Source organism: Condylura cristata, unplaced genomic scaffold (genome assembly GCF_000260355.1).
Source record: "Condylura cristata isolate star-nosed mole 26May11 unplaced genomic scaffold, ConCri1.0 scaffold00026, whole genome shotgun sequence".
Lineage (NCBI taxonomy): Eukaryota > Metazoa > Chordata > Mammalia > Eulipotyphla > Talpidae > Condylura > Condylura cristata.
Genome location: NW_004567127.1, coordinates 3,385,248 through 3,403,244, shown reverse-complemented (window position 1 = coordinate 3,403,244; position 17,997 = coordinate 3,385,248). Strand labels below are relative to the sequence as shown.

At 46.6% G+C, this 17,997-nt stretch overlaps 1 protein-coding gene across 1 annotated transcript in view; it reads right to left on the bottom strand.

Annotated features, from left to right (window-relative positions):
- The window catches only part of SPAG17 (sperm associated antigen 17), a 128,538-nt gene that overhangs the window by 10,439 nt on the left and 100,102 nt on the right, over positions 1–17,997 (bottom strand). Inside the window, exons 39-48 of the mRNA XM_004689481.2 lie at positions 15,907–16,006; positions 15,646–15,693; positions 12,602–12,701; positions 11,728–11,830; positions 9,126–9,238; positions 8,268–8,280; positions 7,226–7,365; positions 5,909–6,093; positions 4,342–4,402; positions 1,283–1,427 (exon numbers count right to left, since the gene is read on the bottom strand). Of these exons, the coding sequence (XP_004689538.1) occupies positions 1,283–1,427; positions 4,342–4,402; positions 5,909–6,093; positions 7,226–7,365; positions 8,268–8,280; positions 9,126–9,238; positions 11,728–11,830; positions 12,602–12,701; positions 15,646–15,693; positions 15,907–16,006 (1,008 nt within the window). The remainder of the gene's footprint in view (positions 1–1,282; positions 1,428–4,341; positions 4,403–5,908; positions 6,094–7,225; positions 7,366–8,267; positions 8,281–9,125; positions 9,239–11,727; positions 11,831–12,601; positions 12,702–15,645; positions 15,694–15,906; positions 16,007–17,997) is intronic.

Genomic DNA, 17,997 nt, shown 5'->3' with positions numbered 1-17,997 from the left:
AATTAAGGCTACAAGCTGAGCCTTTTCTTTACCTTGTTGCCTCTCTGAGGGAACATACTCCTTTTTAATAACACATTTTCTTAAAAGAGAATCTACTCACTGCTTATGCTCTCTTGACACCCATTTAGTCTTTTGCATTTAGTTTTTAATCCCAATAAAATCTAGTGGTTCTATATAAATATGAATTCTTGATCTCTCCATAGCATCTGTCACTTCTGTCATGATTTTCCCTGAAATCCTTTCTATGGCGTCTGAGAAATTTCACGGTTTTCTAGTTGCTTGTTCTACCTGCTTTAGCTGCTTCTTCCTGCTCCCGAAATAGACCTCAAATTCCGCCTCTTTCCCGTATCTTTACTTGTCGCTTCTATGTCAGCATCTTTAAGACAATTACATACCAGCTGTGCGATTCTGTGACTGTGTCCTGCGTACCTATGATTCACCACTTGAGCCCAAAACCTTCGAGTTGAACGGTCAGTTGCTCTGGCTTCCGTCTCTCTAAGGGTTCCATATCAGAGTCTACAGTCTCCCTGCCAACGGCTGTCATCCACGCCGCCCCCCTTCATCATCACTGCCGCACCCTCGAGCTCCTGATCTCACACTCGGTCTACTGAAGCACCCTTCCCACAGTTATTTACAAATCCATTCACTCTTGTCCTCTAATACATCCTGTACAGCAACTCTGGCTTCATTTTTATAAAGATAATGCTTATATCACTCCCTGGATCAGAAACCTTCAATGAGTCTGACTGGCTGTACAAGGAAATTTAAGTCAAGTATTTAAAGTCTTCCATGATTTCATTCCCACCAATTCTCCTACTGTATGTCCTGATATTCCCTAAGCTCTCACATATTGAGCTCCCTGCTACTCCTCACAGAAATCTGGAACCTGTCAATCTTTCTATTTTAAGTTTCCTTTGATCAAGTTTTTGCTTTCTATGAGACTCCACTCAAATATCATATAGATAGACCCTATAACAGTGCTGTAAATAATTGGTTCATTTGAAGGTTAACATGATCTAGGAATCACGTGTGAAGACTTCTCCTGCTACAGAATAATCTTTTCAAATATTCCAATTTCCATTTCTGTGTTTGCTGTTCCATGTCGTTTACCTGCATGTACTAGGTTATTTCGTGTCTGTCTAGATGCAGGAGACGGCACGTGTGTGTGTGGTTCAGGGACGATCCGGCCATCCTTTCTAGCAAGATGGCATCTCCGACACTGAACACGACTGCAAATCTGACTGTGCGATGTATGGCGACTGCACAGAACTTAAAAGGATATTTGCTTCCACCGGCAAGTACAGGACATCGTGCTCAGTCATGATCTCAACATTGTGAGTGATGTGCACGGCCCCTCTGGCACCGTCCTCCCCGACAGCCATGGCGAATAGCTCCACTTTCAGCTCTGCCTGCAAACCAGCTGCCACCTGGAAGGGAGGACAGAGTGTTAGGTCACACGGAGCTGAGTTCCAGTCTCGGCTCTCCTGCTAACTGGGGCAAGTTACTTAAGCACACCTCGTTTTCCTCATGTGGAAGTCTCACATTCATGAATAAGAGCTGTGGCCAGCATGTAGACGCATGACTCCACTGATTTGTGAGGGAGAATTGCATTGAGTTCATGGGACTCGGGATAATTGGTGGAAGGAGAAAATGAGGTTATTCAGGAAAATGCACAGGAACCTAGATGTTAGGACATGAGGTGACCCTCCAGGCAAACGCCTACGAGGGTGCTACTTCTCAAACGCCAATAGCGCATTTCCACCTATCGGCATCCTTGCAGACAAAGCTGAATTTAGTCTAGGAGAAACAGAATCTCAAACTGCCTCTCGGAGACTGGTGAATTCCACCACTTGCCTGCCCTGTTCACAGTGTTCCCGGCCTACGACTTGTAGCCCCATAAAGCCAGTAGAGGGAGACAGAAGTAGTTTAACCGCCAGCCGGCTTAGTCTGAGAGCTACAGGCAGATGTACCAACAGGGGAAACCTGATCTATCTGGAAGGGGAAGCACAGCAAAGTACAGGCAGGCTTCTTGCCTCATTCCTTGAAGAGAACACTCTCTGGCCAAGAAAGAAAGACCTGTTTATGTTTCTAAGCTGCCTCTCCAGGAGGCTCGTCACAAAGCAAACCTGAGAACAGTTATCTGGAAAAAATAAATCAGAAACTACACATGGAAAACAATTAGATACAAATGGATTTTCTTCCTCTGCTATGGCGTTATAAATAATAGAACTGAAAAATGCCTCCGTGTTTTTTTTCAAGCATGAGCTTGCAAGGTATGTTCCCCACCTCTGCTTTTCTGAGCATCGGGGCCACAGTCCCCAGCCCCACCGTGGGAGCAGAGTGGGGGTGACGACATGGGGGCTGGAGTCCTGCCATCACACCAGTGACCGTGCTCCGAGCCTGTTCATTTAGGGCTGGCAACTCACCAAGGCGAACAGTGGTTCGACTTACATGTGGAAAAGCCTGTAGGTGATATTTTTACCCAAGCCAAAACCACTATCAAAAAAGGAAAAAAGTAAAAACTGGGGGGGTAGAAGGGGGACGGGGAGTCTAAGAGCGTAGCGTGAGCCCAAAGAATACACGCTGGTTTCCTTAGTACCTCTGAGCTGGTCCGCCATCCTGTGGGGGTCTGGCACAGACCCTACTGTAGATGAAAAGGAGTCGCGGACTTCTGAGAATATTGAGAGAAGCGCTCGCTTTGATTTCTGGCTTTGGTTTATGTTGAGACGACTCTGCGATCGTGAGCCAGGACGGTGATGATAAATTATGGCAGAGGCGCTCGTGACCCAGTGGACCTAATCAAATGTGTTTGTGTTCGGAGCTGGAACCCACACTACTGCTTAGTAGGTGATAAGCTATCAGGGCTGGCGGAAGCAAAGCAGTTATCCATGGAAGCGCCCTGTGCCCCGCAGATGAGAAAAGCAAGGGAGAGGATGCACTGGCCAAAACACGCTGCGTGGCGCGGCAGCTCGGCCACCGCTGCCGCCAACTGACCGCTGGCCCCTGGCCGCGGCAGCCTGTGTCAGCATCCAGACGACCTCTGCCAGGCCTCGGGCTCCGGAGCGCGGTGCTAGTGATGGGGCCGGTGCCTGGCTCAGTGCTCCCACAAACCCTGCACACCCCATCCACAGTGAAGGGCCTGTCTTCCTGGACACCTCCTCGCCCGTACAGTCACTTGTCCCTTGAGTGGGTGCGGTGGGCCCAGCTCTCCAAGGTCCCTTGCGACGGACCCCCCTTTGATGCTCCCGGGAGGCTGGCACACTGGGCACGTGGATGTGCCCAACTGAGCTGCGTGTAACGCAAGCGGCGGTAAAGCACCAAGCTCACTCGCTGGCCAGGTCATGAATGATCCGAGTTACAAACATGCTTTTATCCTATTTTGAGTTGGCCTTTGTATCACACTTCTAAGTTATAATTGAAAGAGGCAATTACACCAAATGCCCCCAACTGGGGGGGTGTATCAGATGAACTCAGAACAGGTTGTTAGTGTGCATTATGCTTGCAGAGATCTTGGGAGAAATGAAGCAGCTGGTGAAGTTTATAAGCTGCTCTTTCTTAAGATGTCATTTAATAATCTTCTCTGGCAGATGGCAAGAGTGTGGGTGTCGGGTACAAGGTGCCTTTCAAGTTAGACGGGACACTTGGTCCCCCAGGGCAATGCGGATGCGCTTTGCGCCCCAGGGGCTGGTCCGGGGACGCCTGCTAATAATAAGGCCGAGGCCATGGGTGGGGATTCTCCCTGAAGCCCGAGAGCCAGTGTCCAGGGTCGCCCCTCCCTTCTCTGTCAATCACAAGGCCAAGGTCTGCTGTTGAGCAGCTTCCCGCCCTCAACCTGCCTCGACTCCCTTTTCTTTCTTTTATTGCCATGTGAGCAGCACTGAGAGAACAGAACAGGCTTAAAGTCTAAAGAATGGAACAATTACTTTTTTTTCCTCAGAAATTTTCACTTTGCGGAAGGATTTGCTGCCGATTAGACAACTGGTTGTCCAAGTGCCAATTACAGGGTATTTAATTTTTTAAAGCTATCTTCCAAACTACTGTACATAACGACAGTTTGGGGACAAGAGATGCAAACTCCAGAAATGCTTCCGGTCACTGGAAGTTTAACTTTATCTAGGCGCAGGATTTATGTCAGGGCAATGAGAGGAATTAAGCGACATCAAGCCACACATTGCACCAGTACCAGATGGCTTTACGTGGGGCGGAGAAGCAGACCAACCCGTGGCCACACTGAGTGGACAGGACCACTTAAAGCCCTCTTCGCTAAGAGGTCACACAGGCACATGGGCTCTCTCTCTCTCTCTCAAACACACACACACAGAGTGTGCACACAGCACTTACCGGCCCCGGTTTGTAGGTCACTTTCAGGCCCGTGCTGGGTGGCGGCTGCTTCACCTTAAACCTGAGGCCGGACAGGAAGATAGGGACAAACTGAGGCTGAGGCACGCACGGGGAACTCTACGCTGTCAGAAAGCCCGGGAGGCATTAACATTCCCGTCACGGGGGGCCCTTGGCATTAGAAAAGCCACCTAAGATTCAACTGGGAGTGGCACCAGGCCAGCAGCCTCCAGAGGCGCCAGGCCGCGGCCTCTGGCCTCGGCGTCGGATGCTGGCCGCTGACCAGGCCACACAGCCCGCTGGGGTAAAGGCGCTTGGGAAAGCCGTGGGAGGGGTTTGCGGTTGGGGGAGGAGGGAAACAAAGGGCTGGAGAAGCCGGTGCTCACGCGAGGTGCCCAGGGGCCCGCCCCTTCCTGTGGGCTGTGGGCGGTGGGCGCTGCCTGCAGGTGAAAGACCTGGAGCGAGTTAACATGCCAGGGCCAACCTACCTCTGAGGGGACCCCAGCCCGGCTGTGGCCGAATTTAACAAGCCTAGGAACGAAATCTCTAGAACTGGAAATCTTGGCGGGACAGAGAGGATGTGCACGCGAAACTCTCATGGGCCCGAACAAAAGAGTACTGTCTGTTCTGGTGGCCCTGGCCTCCTCAGGCTATGTCTGAGGACAGCTACGTGATTCCTGGGGCAGACTCCACTCAGGCGGGACACAGACCCCCTGCTGCGCTGCTCGGGGGGGGGGGGGGGGAGCCTGGAGCCTCAGTCCAGAATCAAAGCATGCTCAAGGGACTTGCCGCCGGAGGGTGGCATCTAGGCCTCTGGGGATGCAGACCCCATGGGAAGGACTGAACCCCCACACAAGGTGGTGGCTCCGGGGAGCAGCTGCCAGGGAACAGGGCTGGGAGGTGTGAAGTCCAGCCCTGCTCTGGCCTCCAAGACCTTACCACAAGTGGCCCTCTTTGTCCTCTGTAATAGTCTCGGCTCTACAAGCTTTAAGACATGGCGGTTTTTATCCAGAACTGGAGGACTGGCAGCTGACTGCCAGACATGATCTATTTTCAACAGGGGGTCCAGACTGGGAGCCGGGGTGTTTGTTACTGATTCCATGTCAGATTTTCAGAGTCAAATGCTTCAAGTTAACACTTTTGTTTTCCGTTTGCCTCAATGATGTAGCACTAATGTAATTAAGTTCACGTTTAGCTCATACACCACAAACAGTGGTCAGCTGGCCTGAGGGTCAGTGTGGCTTAGACAGACTCCCAAGTTCTGTGCTTTTGCTACTGCAGCACTTGTATGACTTGTGTTTTCCTTAGTGCAGCTCAGAGCTGAGTTGATTCTACCCAGGAATGAACATGACTGATGGGGTGGGGATAAGTGCTTCTCACACAGTGGAAGCTTGTCTAATACTGGCTTGCTCAGGGATGAATGAAAGGACCCGTTAATGAACGAATGATGTGAAGGTGCAGAATGCAGAGTACAGTCACAGCTCAATGCAATCAGCGTTCTCTGGTGTAGCCAAAGGTGAACTGCAGAGCGGGGTGGGCTGACCTAAGCAGACTTTTGGGCCTTGCTCACCTGCAGAAGTCCACCCCAACATTCTTGAGCCTTACAGTGGCTGTATAGGTTTGTCCTTCTTCGAGCACCCCAAACTTCACTGATGAGGGGAGCAGGTGGAATCCGAAAGAGGATGAATTTGCGTTATTAATGGCGGCAGCTGCGACAGAAGATGTCTTCACTCTTCCTCCAACTGGATTGTTCACCTTTGTGTTAAAGAAAAAGTAATAAAATGAAATGGTTCTCTCTGGCATTTCCAACAGAAGAAAAGGACTCTCAGCAGAGGAAAACAACTGTGTGTCCTGGAAGGAAACACCCCTTTCTGGCCTCATGCAGTCCTTGTGACTGTGAGCAAGTACTTTAGGCTTTGTTTTAAGGAGAAGGAATGAAGGAGTAAGTGCGTGAATATCACACTTCAGCTAGCAGCAGCTCACCAGGAAGACTTGTCAAGACCCCGACGGCTGACTCCATCCTCACTTTCTCAGTGAGGGAGTCTGGGGTAGGGTCGTGTCTGAACATGTACAAAAGTTCTCAAGAGTTGCCACTGTTCTGGAAGAAGCACTGACCCCCCCGCCCCCGGCTGTCCTGCACACGGGCCATCTGGCCTCACCTGGGGGCTGGCAGAAACTGCAGGGTGCCTCAACGACTCAGTGAGGCAGAACCTGCATTGAACAAGGTCCCTAAGTAATACACGTGCGCACTGACGTGTGAGCGGCACCTCTGCACGGTTCAGTTGCACTGCAGATCATTCTGAGAAGGCTGTGGACACGATGTGCAGTGACGGCTTCGAAGCGCCACTGGGCCCTGGACTGGTGGGCTCTTGGAAGGCTCCCCAGAGAGCCGAGGAGCAGGGCTGACCTTAGAGGCTCTGAGAAAGGAAGAAATTTGGTGCTTGGGAAAAAATGAAGTCTGGGGCAGTAAGGGTAAGAAGGAGCAAATGGGGTCATGCTTTACAGTCTTGCTAAGAGGTCTGAATTTTATCCTAAGCCATTAGAAAGATGTCCAGTGGCCCCTCGGCCAGGGCTGGGCCAGCTGGCCCCTTGGGAAGAACTTTGATAAAGTGGCACCTGCCAATTGCTGGGATGTTTAGATATGCCCAGCATGACTGATCTGAAGTTACCGATGGTTTACCAGCTGGCTCAAAATTCCTCACGTGAGCCTAGCAGGTTCTAGCAAAGCCCCGTCCTGGTTTATTTCAGTGGGACGTCAAGGCATTCATGGCCAGACAGCCTATACAGCAGCAAGTAGCAGAAAACCGTGGCTGGAAATCAAAGTCCAAGAGTCAGGATCACAAAACACACCGACCGGCTACGGGAATTTTCCCCATATCCTTCTTACCTTGGCCAGAGGTCGAGACTTGGGTTTGGAACTCAGCAAATAGTGAGGTAACTTCACTTTCTCTTTCCTTGCTTGTCCTGCAACATCCTGCAGCAGTGACTGGGTTGGGATTTTCAGCGGTTCAAACAATTCTGGTTCCGCTAAAAAGTTTAAATTATGCCATACGGACATTTTATTTCAAGGCATCTGAGGCAAGACCAGAATAGATAAGAACCTAAGCCAAGTTAGGAAACTTCTTGCCCTTTTCAAAAGCCTATTAAAAGGCAGGAGCTTTTGTTCATTCTAGCTGGGTAGCTTTCCATCTCACAAAGAGAGTTCACCTAGTGTTGGTTCTACAACAGCCCCAGGAGATGGGCAGCAGGGACGATGAGCATCACTGGTGCCACAACAGGTTAGCACACAGCACTGTGAGGCTCGTCTCAGCCGCTTCAGCTCCAGTTCAATCCCCAGCCCGGAGGTGACCCACAGGGCGCGGCAGACCTCTCCTGTCTCCCTGCTGCTCCCCTCAGCAGTGTACTCAGTCAGTTGGCCTGTTCTGCTCCCCACTCTGTCTCTGGAGAATCCTCTCCCCGCCCCTGAACCTCTGGCCTGTACCCTAGATCTGTTTGCATCAATAAATACATCTTTTAAAAAAAAATAGAAAAAGAAAAATCAGATTCTAAAAAGTCAAGGGCTCTGCCCGGGATGAGCTCCATTTGTGCTTTCAGGGTGGAGTCACTTCCATGTGGAGCACAGAGAAACCAAGCAGAGGGGCAGACAAACTTTCTAGCCACTTCTTGAAAGCAGAGTGGACACAGCCTTGGTGCATCACATTTTCCTTCTTTACAAATTTTAGACCGCCTTGACTTTACACCTTTTACTTCTAGTAATGCGTGTTTTCATTTTCCCTCATACTGCCTCTCCGCCAGTTTGCATGGCTGGTTCATCACCATTCTTGCCTCAGCGTGACTGTCCCTCCACAGAGGGACCTCTAGTGCCCCCATGGGATGGTGTTGGGTCTCGAGACACGCTCAGCCTTCTACTGTTTTATTCATGTGACAACAGGGCTGCTCAGTCTCCCCACAGTACATACAGCTCTGTAGGACTTTGGCATTGTAGCTGTTTTATTTTCACGCCTAGGACAATGACTGGCTCACAGCGGACATCAAACAAGTCATCCACTCAATGAATCTTTTAAGAGAAACAGCTCTTGGAGTAAAGAAGCAAGAGCCTTACGCAGCTGAGTATCTTCACTGGCACACGCCTTGGCATGATGCCCACCTGGGAAGAGGTGACCTGGACCTACCAGCAGATTCTCATCACACTCAATTTGGAACACGCCGCCAGGGGTTAAGGGGTGTGTACATTCAGGCACACAATTTAAAGTACTGTTTCTCCTTTTTTTTGACCAATCAGATTTAGCTCAATTAACCCCTGAGATCAGTGTCACGAGACTCCACCACAGATATTATTCAGTGTTACTCCCACTTCAGTTTCAGGAGCTCACAAAGCGGTGCGTCGCGTGAGACAGTCTACTGCTTCTGCCTCTCTTCTGGCACCTGCAGACCAGCAGATGACTGAAAACAGAAGCCAATTTAAGTCCCACAGTGAAATCACTAGGGGCTCAAAACGTGTGTTACTGTTTCCATATAAAACCCATCTTGTTGGTAAAATCACTGATTAGCCTTCTGTCTGGGGCGAACAAATGAACAAACCTAAAAGATGTGCCTGCCATTTATTTTTTAATCTCAAATATTTTTTGAAGTATTTTTAGGGACTGAGGAGCCTTATGAAGTTCCAAGGTTCCAGGATCTGTAACACTCCAGAATACGTTGGCTGTAGCTGGCAACCAAAAAGACATCATGTTTGGTTATGACAGTGAGACAGAGCAAATGACCGCCTTACCTCTCCGGGGCTTCACTAAGTCTTCAGTCCGGTGCTGGCTGGTGGCCTCGCTGACGGCTGTGCTGGTGTCCTTTGGAAGATCTGGTGTGTCTGAGGTGTCCTGTATTGAAGTTTTACCAGGCTGGAGAACTAGAAAACCCAAAACAAGTATTATCGAGGGTATTTAGGACAGTCCTCCAACGACGTTTAAGTCTGTGTTGTTTTTTGCAACCCAGTCTCAGTCTTCCCTCGATCTTTGGAGGGACTTAACAGTTTGAAGATCTTTATCAAGGACGGGACACACAAATGCCTCCTGATGGGTGTGGCGTGTGTGCGCGCGCCCTGGTTGAAGCGTTTGGCTGCTGGAATACTGGACACCTCCGTGGCCTCACGTCCCCTCCAGGGAGATTAGACTCGCCTGTTGGTTCTCCCTGCACAGGAGCAGAAGGGGTCAACACTCGCTCTGTCCATCTTCATCCTGTGATTTCTCCCCGTCAAACTGACAGGTCACTGTTTCAGGCTTCAGCTCTCATTTCCAATTCCACGGGAATTAGAGGCCTCATCCTTTTAACTTATGCTTATTGCCTACTGCTTATGCTTAATTAAAAGACATTTTTGGGCCCTCCCTGGGGGCGCAGCGGGTTAAAGCACAGCACTAAGAAACTTAAGCCACTTCCGCATGAGTTCGATCCCCACCTGCCCCTGACTACATGGCGTGGCAGCCCCCTCCTGACCCGCCCGCTGCTCCCCTCAGCAGTGTACTTTGTAGATCTGCCTGTTCTTCTCCCCACTCTGTCCCTGGTGAATCCTCTCACCCTCCTCATCTCTGGCCTGTACCCCAGTTCTGTATGCATAAATAAATAAATCTTTAAAAAAAAAAGACATTTTTAAGTCAAATGGTGTTGATCTCCCATTGGTTCACAAATACAGGACTCTGGCACCCCCAGTCTGACAGGCACACTTGCTTCACTGCCCCTCCACAGGCTCTCCAGCCCCCGCGGTCATGGCGACCCCCCTCTGCCCTCCCTTCCCCCTCCCTCCCTTCTGAGCACCCCCGGATTTTTCAATAGGCCAAGAATTCTTTTTGTCGTTTGTTTTCTTTGGTTATTTACAGTTCATAAATGAGTGAGGCTATTCAGTAGTTGTTTCTCGCTTTCTACTTATTTCACTGAGCACGGTCATCTCGAAATCCATCCTTACTGTGGACTTCCCGAGTGGCACAGGGGTTAAAAATCAGCACGATGAAGCTACTGGCAGCCCCTGCAGCACAAGTTCGATCCCCAGACAGGGAGTGACCCCCAGGGCACAGCAGACCTCTCCTGTCTTTCCGCTGCTCCCCTCAGCAGTGGGTGTCAGTGCATCTGCCTGTTCTGCTCCCTACTCAGTCTCTAGTGAATCCTCTCACCCCCAGCACCTCTGGCCTGCACCCCGGTTCTTACATGCATAGATAAATAAATCTTTACAAACAAATCCATCCATGTTGTTCCAAAAGGCACTATTCCATCTAGCTGAGTAGTAGCTCACTGAATATATACAGCACCATTTCTTTATCCAGTCATCCATCGCAGGTGGGTGATTAGGAGAGATGCAAGCCTCTTTTGTATTCGTGGTTTCATATTCTGCAAATGAATACTGCCAGCGCTCAGACACAGTTTCAGATTCTCAAAGGAATGTCCACTCTGTGCCCTGTGCCCCGTGGGGCCGCACCGCCTTCCACTCCTACCAACAGTGTTTCTTGTCCGCCATAGCTCGCCGCCATTGCAGTCTCCAGTTCTTGGGTACAGCTAGCTCATTCTCCCAGGAGCGAGGGAGAATCTCTGTGGTTCTGACCGGAGGGTCTCCTACAAGCGACCTGAGCGTCCTTTCATGTGCTCGTTGGCCATTCTGATCTTCTTCAGAGAAGGATCCATTCAGGTCTCCTGTCCCTTTTCCAGACGGGGTGACCTGCCTTTATGTTGTTGAGCTGTGTGAGTTCTTTACATATTTTGGGAATACCCCGCTGGCAAACACACGATGGACAGACACCTGCTAGTCCACAGGCTGCCTTTTGGGGTGTGTGGTGGTTTCTGCCACTGCCAAGAAGCCTTTTAGTTTGACGTAGTCCCATTTATGTTGACTTTGTTTCCCATGCCTTTGGGGGTGAGTCCCCATATGCATCTTTGACAGCCAGGTGTGTGTCTTCCACATTTTCTTCTACATATTCTGTGGCTTCAGGCTTTGTATCCAACTCTTCAATCCACTTTGAATCGATGTTTGTATATGGACTTAAATAATGATCTAGTTTCCTATTTTGTGCATGTAGCTGTCCAAGCCAACACTCTTTGCTTTCTCCATGCTCTGGCTCCTTGTCTTAGAGGAACTGATTTTATTTGGATGGGTTTACTATTAGTCAGGTCTTCTTAACATTTTTAGGTAAATTTTAATATACAGGATAAACACTGACTTTAATTTACATCTTGGCTTCCTCATATAACTCAGTCAAGCCTACAGCACACAGGCAGAGATCATAACAGGTTATATCATTAGTTATTTTTGAGACCAAAGGTAGTCAAAGCTCATGACATTTTATGAAGCAGCTGTGAAATAGTCATCAATGAAGTACATGAATACAAGTAAGGAGAGTTAAAGGAACACAATACCTAGTAGAAGATCAGATGCACTTTCAACAGCTGTTTGGTTTTCCTCTTCATCTTTCCTTCTAAAGGAAGGCAAGTTCTTGGAAAGAGTTTCCAGATAATTAAACTTTTAGGAAAAAAAAAGAAAAGAAACTTAGTTTAGACCTACATAGGGCTGAGACGACTTCCAAAAGCATGTGCAGCTGAACAGCCAAGATGAAAGCATCATTTTTAGACTCTGAAAAATAGCGTTTACAAACGACAATAAAAAGGCTTTTCTCATTCTTCAAAAGCTGTCTTCAACAAGGAGGAGAACGGGTGATTTATTTCTAGCCTTGCTAATTAGTCATACTTTGCCATAACTGCTTCTCAGGCAGCTGCTGGTTTATAGTAGTAGCTGGGATTTTCATAGAAACATAGGGGAATTTGAACACATTAATGGAGTCACTCTACTTCAGCATGTCAAGGCTTCTTAGATGCACAGTCCCTTGGGCCTGGGCTTCCAAGACCCACAACATCACATCTCAGAGCTGTGCCGGCAGCTGACCCAAGGGCAAATTTCAGTGGAGTAAACCCTTCAAAATGGGATTTGTCCGAGTATCACCACAAATGGGGAGAAACTGACTCCAGAAAGACTTAAAATACATGGGAGAGGGAAGTGACCATGATGAAGTTACTACAGAGCAGGAAAGGTGCGGGGGTCATGTCTTGGCGGGGCCTGTTTTTAAGGATAAGAGTTGAAATGGGTCTTTTTTCTCTTCTGCTTTCAAGAACATGGATTTATGAAGGTTAGTTAGTGAGGCAGGAAAGAAACAGGAGGAGAGCTAGATGATATAATAACGTGTGTAGTGGATTAAATTTATAAAGGCTCGCTTCACTGTGAATTACATTCACTTACCTGAGACTGAAAGCTCTTGCCCAGCTCAGAGCTAAAGTAAGGTGATATGAGTTTGTTCCTAATTTCCATTAAGTAATTTTCTGTTTTCTCAATGTCCTTCCTGGTTGATATTTCCAGAATGATGCAAAAGAAGACAGAGTATTTAAAATCACTATTTGTGTTTTACTCTAAATCCCACTGTAAGTGCAATCACTCAGGTTAAACACTGCTAAGAATGACCTCAGTAGGCATTTCGCTCAATCGCTCATTGGTTCCTTCTCTACTTCCTCTATCATGGTCACATTTACTACTCAGAAACCAGAGATAATGATATCACGTTACTCTGATTTTGCAGTTGACCTCAAACGCCTATAATCCAAACAGTTTACCTTTTTGTAAACTGAGGTTCCCATGTCAGCTAGATTCTACTGATTCCCATCACTTCAGAACAACACTAACAAAAACTAGAGCCTGAGGAATGAGTTGTGAAAAAAGTCGCTTCAACTAAAATAACAGCAACCGTTGTTTTCCAACCCAGAGACCTGTTTCGGGAAGGCGACTCCCCAGCTCAAATCCATGCCTGAGCCTGCCTCTCAGGGTTAGCCCCTGAGACGGGGACTGGTGTGACCGGGCAAGCCTCCAGGGATGACTCCACGGGTCACTTTCTCTGTGTCCTTGACTCTCCTCTTTTTCTACATCTTGAAATACGGATTCGTGACTGGACTCAGAGTTGTCATTTTACTTATGTAAACACCTCAGGGACGAGAACCACGTGTGAGAATAAGGATGAGCAGACACATAACAACAAGGTGTTACACCTGCTGTGACCCGCCTGGCCCGGACTCTGTTCTAGTAGGAAAAAGAAACTTCTAGCTCATAAAAGCGCTGACTTTGGGGCTGTGAGATACAGCCAAGCTTGCTCCTAGTAGAAACAGGTTCTCTTCATAACTGCTGACTGCATGCTTGAAATTTTGCAAATACTTCGTATTTCATCCTATAAAAACACCGGATTACTATTGTGACTCCCATTTTATTGGTCAGAAAAGCAAGGTGCCGAGAGGCTAAGTAACCTATCCTAACTCAGACAGCCAGGAAGGGGCGAGCTCTGAGTTTGACCCTCGCTCATGACCTCGGTAAGCTCACATGCTGGTCAGCTTTCGTCACTCAGCATGAGGGCTGAGGGAGGCTTTCGACACCAGAGGGCCCAGCCATTCTCGTCTTCCAGACGAGCGCACTGGAAGGTGCAGGTGCCTCTTGCTGAAGCAAGCGACCAGGCGCTCCCTGACCCGGAGTCGCCGCCTTGGCGTGCAGTGAGGTCGCTGGCTCTAAGAACAGGGCTCTCTCTCTCACACTGGCGACCTCTCTGGCAACACTGGCTGAACAACACCGTCAGGTAAATAACTTTTATTTCTCATTAGAATCACTCTACTCCTCACAGGATTCCTATATCAACCCGTGACACTCCGGGTACTGATTATCATGCTCTTAAAACTGTTCTCAGCTAAGTCATCAAGGAGGTGTCCAGCTGACAGACCCAGGTTCCCCTTCCCTTCCCCCTTACTGTTTTCCCATGACCTCGCCCATCTGTTGGTCACCTTCCACTTTCTTGAAACTTTCTCTTGACTTAACCCTCTTTCCAATCCATTTTCCACACTGCCAACACGTCTGTTTCTTTCCTTCTCTTTGAGCTGTTCTATTATTTCACAGACCCAGTCCTGAGGACGGGCTGGCCGGCATTCCTGCTTATATGACACATTTCTAATGATGTGCTTCATTTTTGTTTTCAGAAATGTCCCCTGGTTTGCCACTACCTACATGTAAGCTTAAATGTGAGACTAATGCAGTTTCACAGAATGTGTAAATATGAATGGATAAGGCATGCACCTTCATAATTTTAAAAGCAATAACACACAACTCAAAGGTGGTCTCTGCCCAAGGGGTCCCCTCTCTGCCTCCCTCCACCAGCATCACCGACACCAACCTCTTGCCAGTCCTTTCAGGCATGTTCTAGAAGACGGGATGAACTTGTTCATTGGCTGTTGTTTACTGGGATGGCCCATGAAACGTGAGTACTGGGCTCACCACTTTCCTACCACACTCTGGGAGGCAACCTGGATACTTCTACTAAGAAGGATATGTGAGCCCTCCCTGGTAGTGCAGCAGGTTAAAGCACAGCACTGAGAACCTAAAGCCACTTCAGCATGAGTTTGATCTCTTCCCCGGAGGTGACCCACATGGTGGGGCAGACCTCTCCTGACCCGCCGGCTGCTCCCCCCAGCAGTGTGCTTCGTCCGTTGGCCTGTTCTGCTCCCCACTCTGTCTCTGGTGAACCCTCTCACTGCCCTGCACCTCTGGCCTATACCCCAACTCTGTATGCATAAATAAATAAATCTTTTTAAAAATTTTTTTAAATTAAAATAAAAGGAGGATATGTATCCTGGGAGTCAATCTAGAGAGGAGTCATGCGAACGTGTAGAGTATATGTACTCTACTGTTATTAACAGCAATAGCTGGCTTCCTTCCTTTATGACAAGAGAACTGGGGTGGGAATCCTTAGCTGGGCTTAAAAGGAAACCAAACAAGTAATGCTAAGAATATATTCCTCATGTGTATCAACAGAGTTCTTGCGTGTTTATGACTATGTTCTACATAAAATTTTAGAATACCGATTAATCTGTAAAATGATCAAAGCACAGAGAATAGCTGGGTCTCATTTTTTTTTTTTTTTTTTTGCTTAAGAGAGGGAAAGCCCTACCCCAGAGTGCAAAACCACTAGCTACATACAATGTTAATGCTAAAAAAAAAAAAAAAATCAAAAAATGAACAAATTAAAAAAAAAGAGGGAGTGAATTGACCCAGTGGTCAAATGGGCTTTTGCAAGAGCTACTGATGTCATCACACAGAGCTAATGACATCATCACACAGATGCTGAATGAGCACTTGGTAACAAAGTGGAAAAAATTACTAGCTGGTGGCACCCTTCAAACCTATCCTGTCCTGCAATTCTATGGCTTGGCAAGACTGGATCTTTCCACAGGTATATGTATACTTCGGGGTAGAATTACCTCTTTAGAGCTATCTTTTCTTTCCAGTTCTTTGATGCTTCTTTGTGCCTATGTAAAAGGAAAGGAAAAGCCTGGTGAAAGGTGGACGCTCTCAGGTTACAACAACAAACCCCACCACTGCACTGAGCAGTGCTGAGGAGATGAAAGCCTGTGAACTCGCTTCATTGTCACTCAGTGCTCTGCTGCCAGCATCCTGTCCCTCCTCCCCCTCCCTATCTGTATGCTTAATACTAATTGGAAAACATTACGGGATCAGCTTACCGCCATTTCTTTTCCAAGAAATCTTTGCCAAATATTTCAGGAGAATATTCTGGTATAGTAGCCAAAGATTGTTTGAATAAGTCAGTCAGGTGAGCTGCAACTTTAAAAATAGATGTGTTTAACTTCTACTTACTTTGTTAACAGCATATCACCTAAGTAGTATTCAATTATTTGAGGTGTTTTCCCAAGAGTATTTAGTCTCTCAAATGTTTACTAAATTTCTGTGAACAGCTATAATATAGCAGTAAGCCAGAAAAGTTAAAATAGCCTCGTAGAGGAAACACAACCAATAGTCAACATGGACTGCAGCAATACCCCCATCATCCACAGCATTAGAGAGTTGGAGGTCTACCTGAGCTTCTTCATATCGGAAGCACCAAAATTAAAACAAAACAAAACAAAACAAAATACTACTGAACTTTTTTTTTTTTTCTAAAGTAAGCTAAGGATCTGCATCTAAAGATAAAAATGTAATATAACACCTGTTTGATAAAGTGGACAGGGAGTCTCCGAGTTTACTTTAAAGGACACAGCCTGGTGGGATGTGAACAGGAGGTTGAAAAAGCTTCCATGTTTTATCAGGTCCTAAAGCAAGTGTCCATAAATTCAACAACATTGAAATTTTTCCTGAGCACTGTTGTATCAAACTAGAAATCAACCATAAAAAGTGAGAAAACCCTCCAAATATGTGGACATTAAGCCACCTGCTGCTAGTGAATAACTATTGGATTAATAAGGAAATCAGAGGAGAAATTAAAAAAAGTACTAAAAAGCAAACAAAAATAAAAACATGAGTTAACCAGAACCACAAAAAATGTACCAATAATGCAATTACAGAAATACAGATGAAAGAAACAAGAAATATCTCAAATAATGTAACCTTACACCTTAAGGAGAGATAAACAACAACGAAGCGAGTTACCTGAAAGAAGGAAATAATAAAGTTTAAAGCAAAAAATAAATGAAATAGAAATAAAAATGTAAAACATGGTTCTTTGGAAAGATCAACAAAGCAGACAACTTTCTAGCGAAGCTCACTAAGAATAAAAGGAGAGAGGGTACTAATAAATGAAGTCAAAAATCAAAAAGGAGTGTCAGAACAGACATCTCAGAAAAACAGAGGATCACTGCGTACAATTAAGAGACTGCAATGAGTATCTTTACCCAAACACACTGGGAAACTAACGGGAATCACACAACCTCGCAAGGCAGAATCACAGAGAAATAGAAAATTTAGCAGATCGTTACAAGGAAGGGAAAGGAGACCGTACTGTGATACTAAAAGCAAAGAAAGATCACCAAAAAATAAAAATGATGAACACACAAACAAATATTTTCAACAAAATCTTAGCAAGTGGAATTCAGTGATGCATTCAAAGAATTATGTAGTGAGGAAACGGTAATATGCCCAGGGATGGTTCAACATAAACATCAATTAATGTCATTCACCACATCAAAAACAAAGGAATTACAATTACCATGTGATCATCTCAAGAGATGCAGAGAAAGCATTTGACAAGCTTCAACGTCCATGTATGACTTTAAAATCTCTTTTAAAAAAGGGCCTAGAAGGAACATACCTCAACATAACAAAGGCCAGGCATGACAAACTCGCAGCTAACATCAAAGAGAGTAAGCTGAAAACTTTCTCTCTAAGATCAGGTACAAGATGCGCTTATTTTAACTCTATAGTCAACAAAGTATTGAAGTCCTAGCTAATGCAATTAGGCAAGAGACAGGATTAAAGGAATCCAAATTGGAAAAGAAGTAAAACTATCACTGCTTGATGACTATCAGATGACATGATAATATTCACAGAAAATCCTAAAGACTCCACTAAAAAAGAAACATATTAACAGCTCGGTGAAGTGACAGGCTACAATGTAAACCAATACACAGAAGTCTGCTGCATGCCTTTATGCAAACAACAGTTAGAAGAGATATCAATAAAGAAAACAATCCTATTTATAATTGCATCAAAAAGAGTAAAGTACCTAGGAATAACTTTAATAAAGGTGGAGAGAGCCCTATCTAACAAAAACCAGAGGACATTCTTAAAAAAAAAAGAAAAGAAAGAAAAAGATGGAAAGC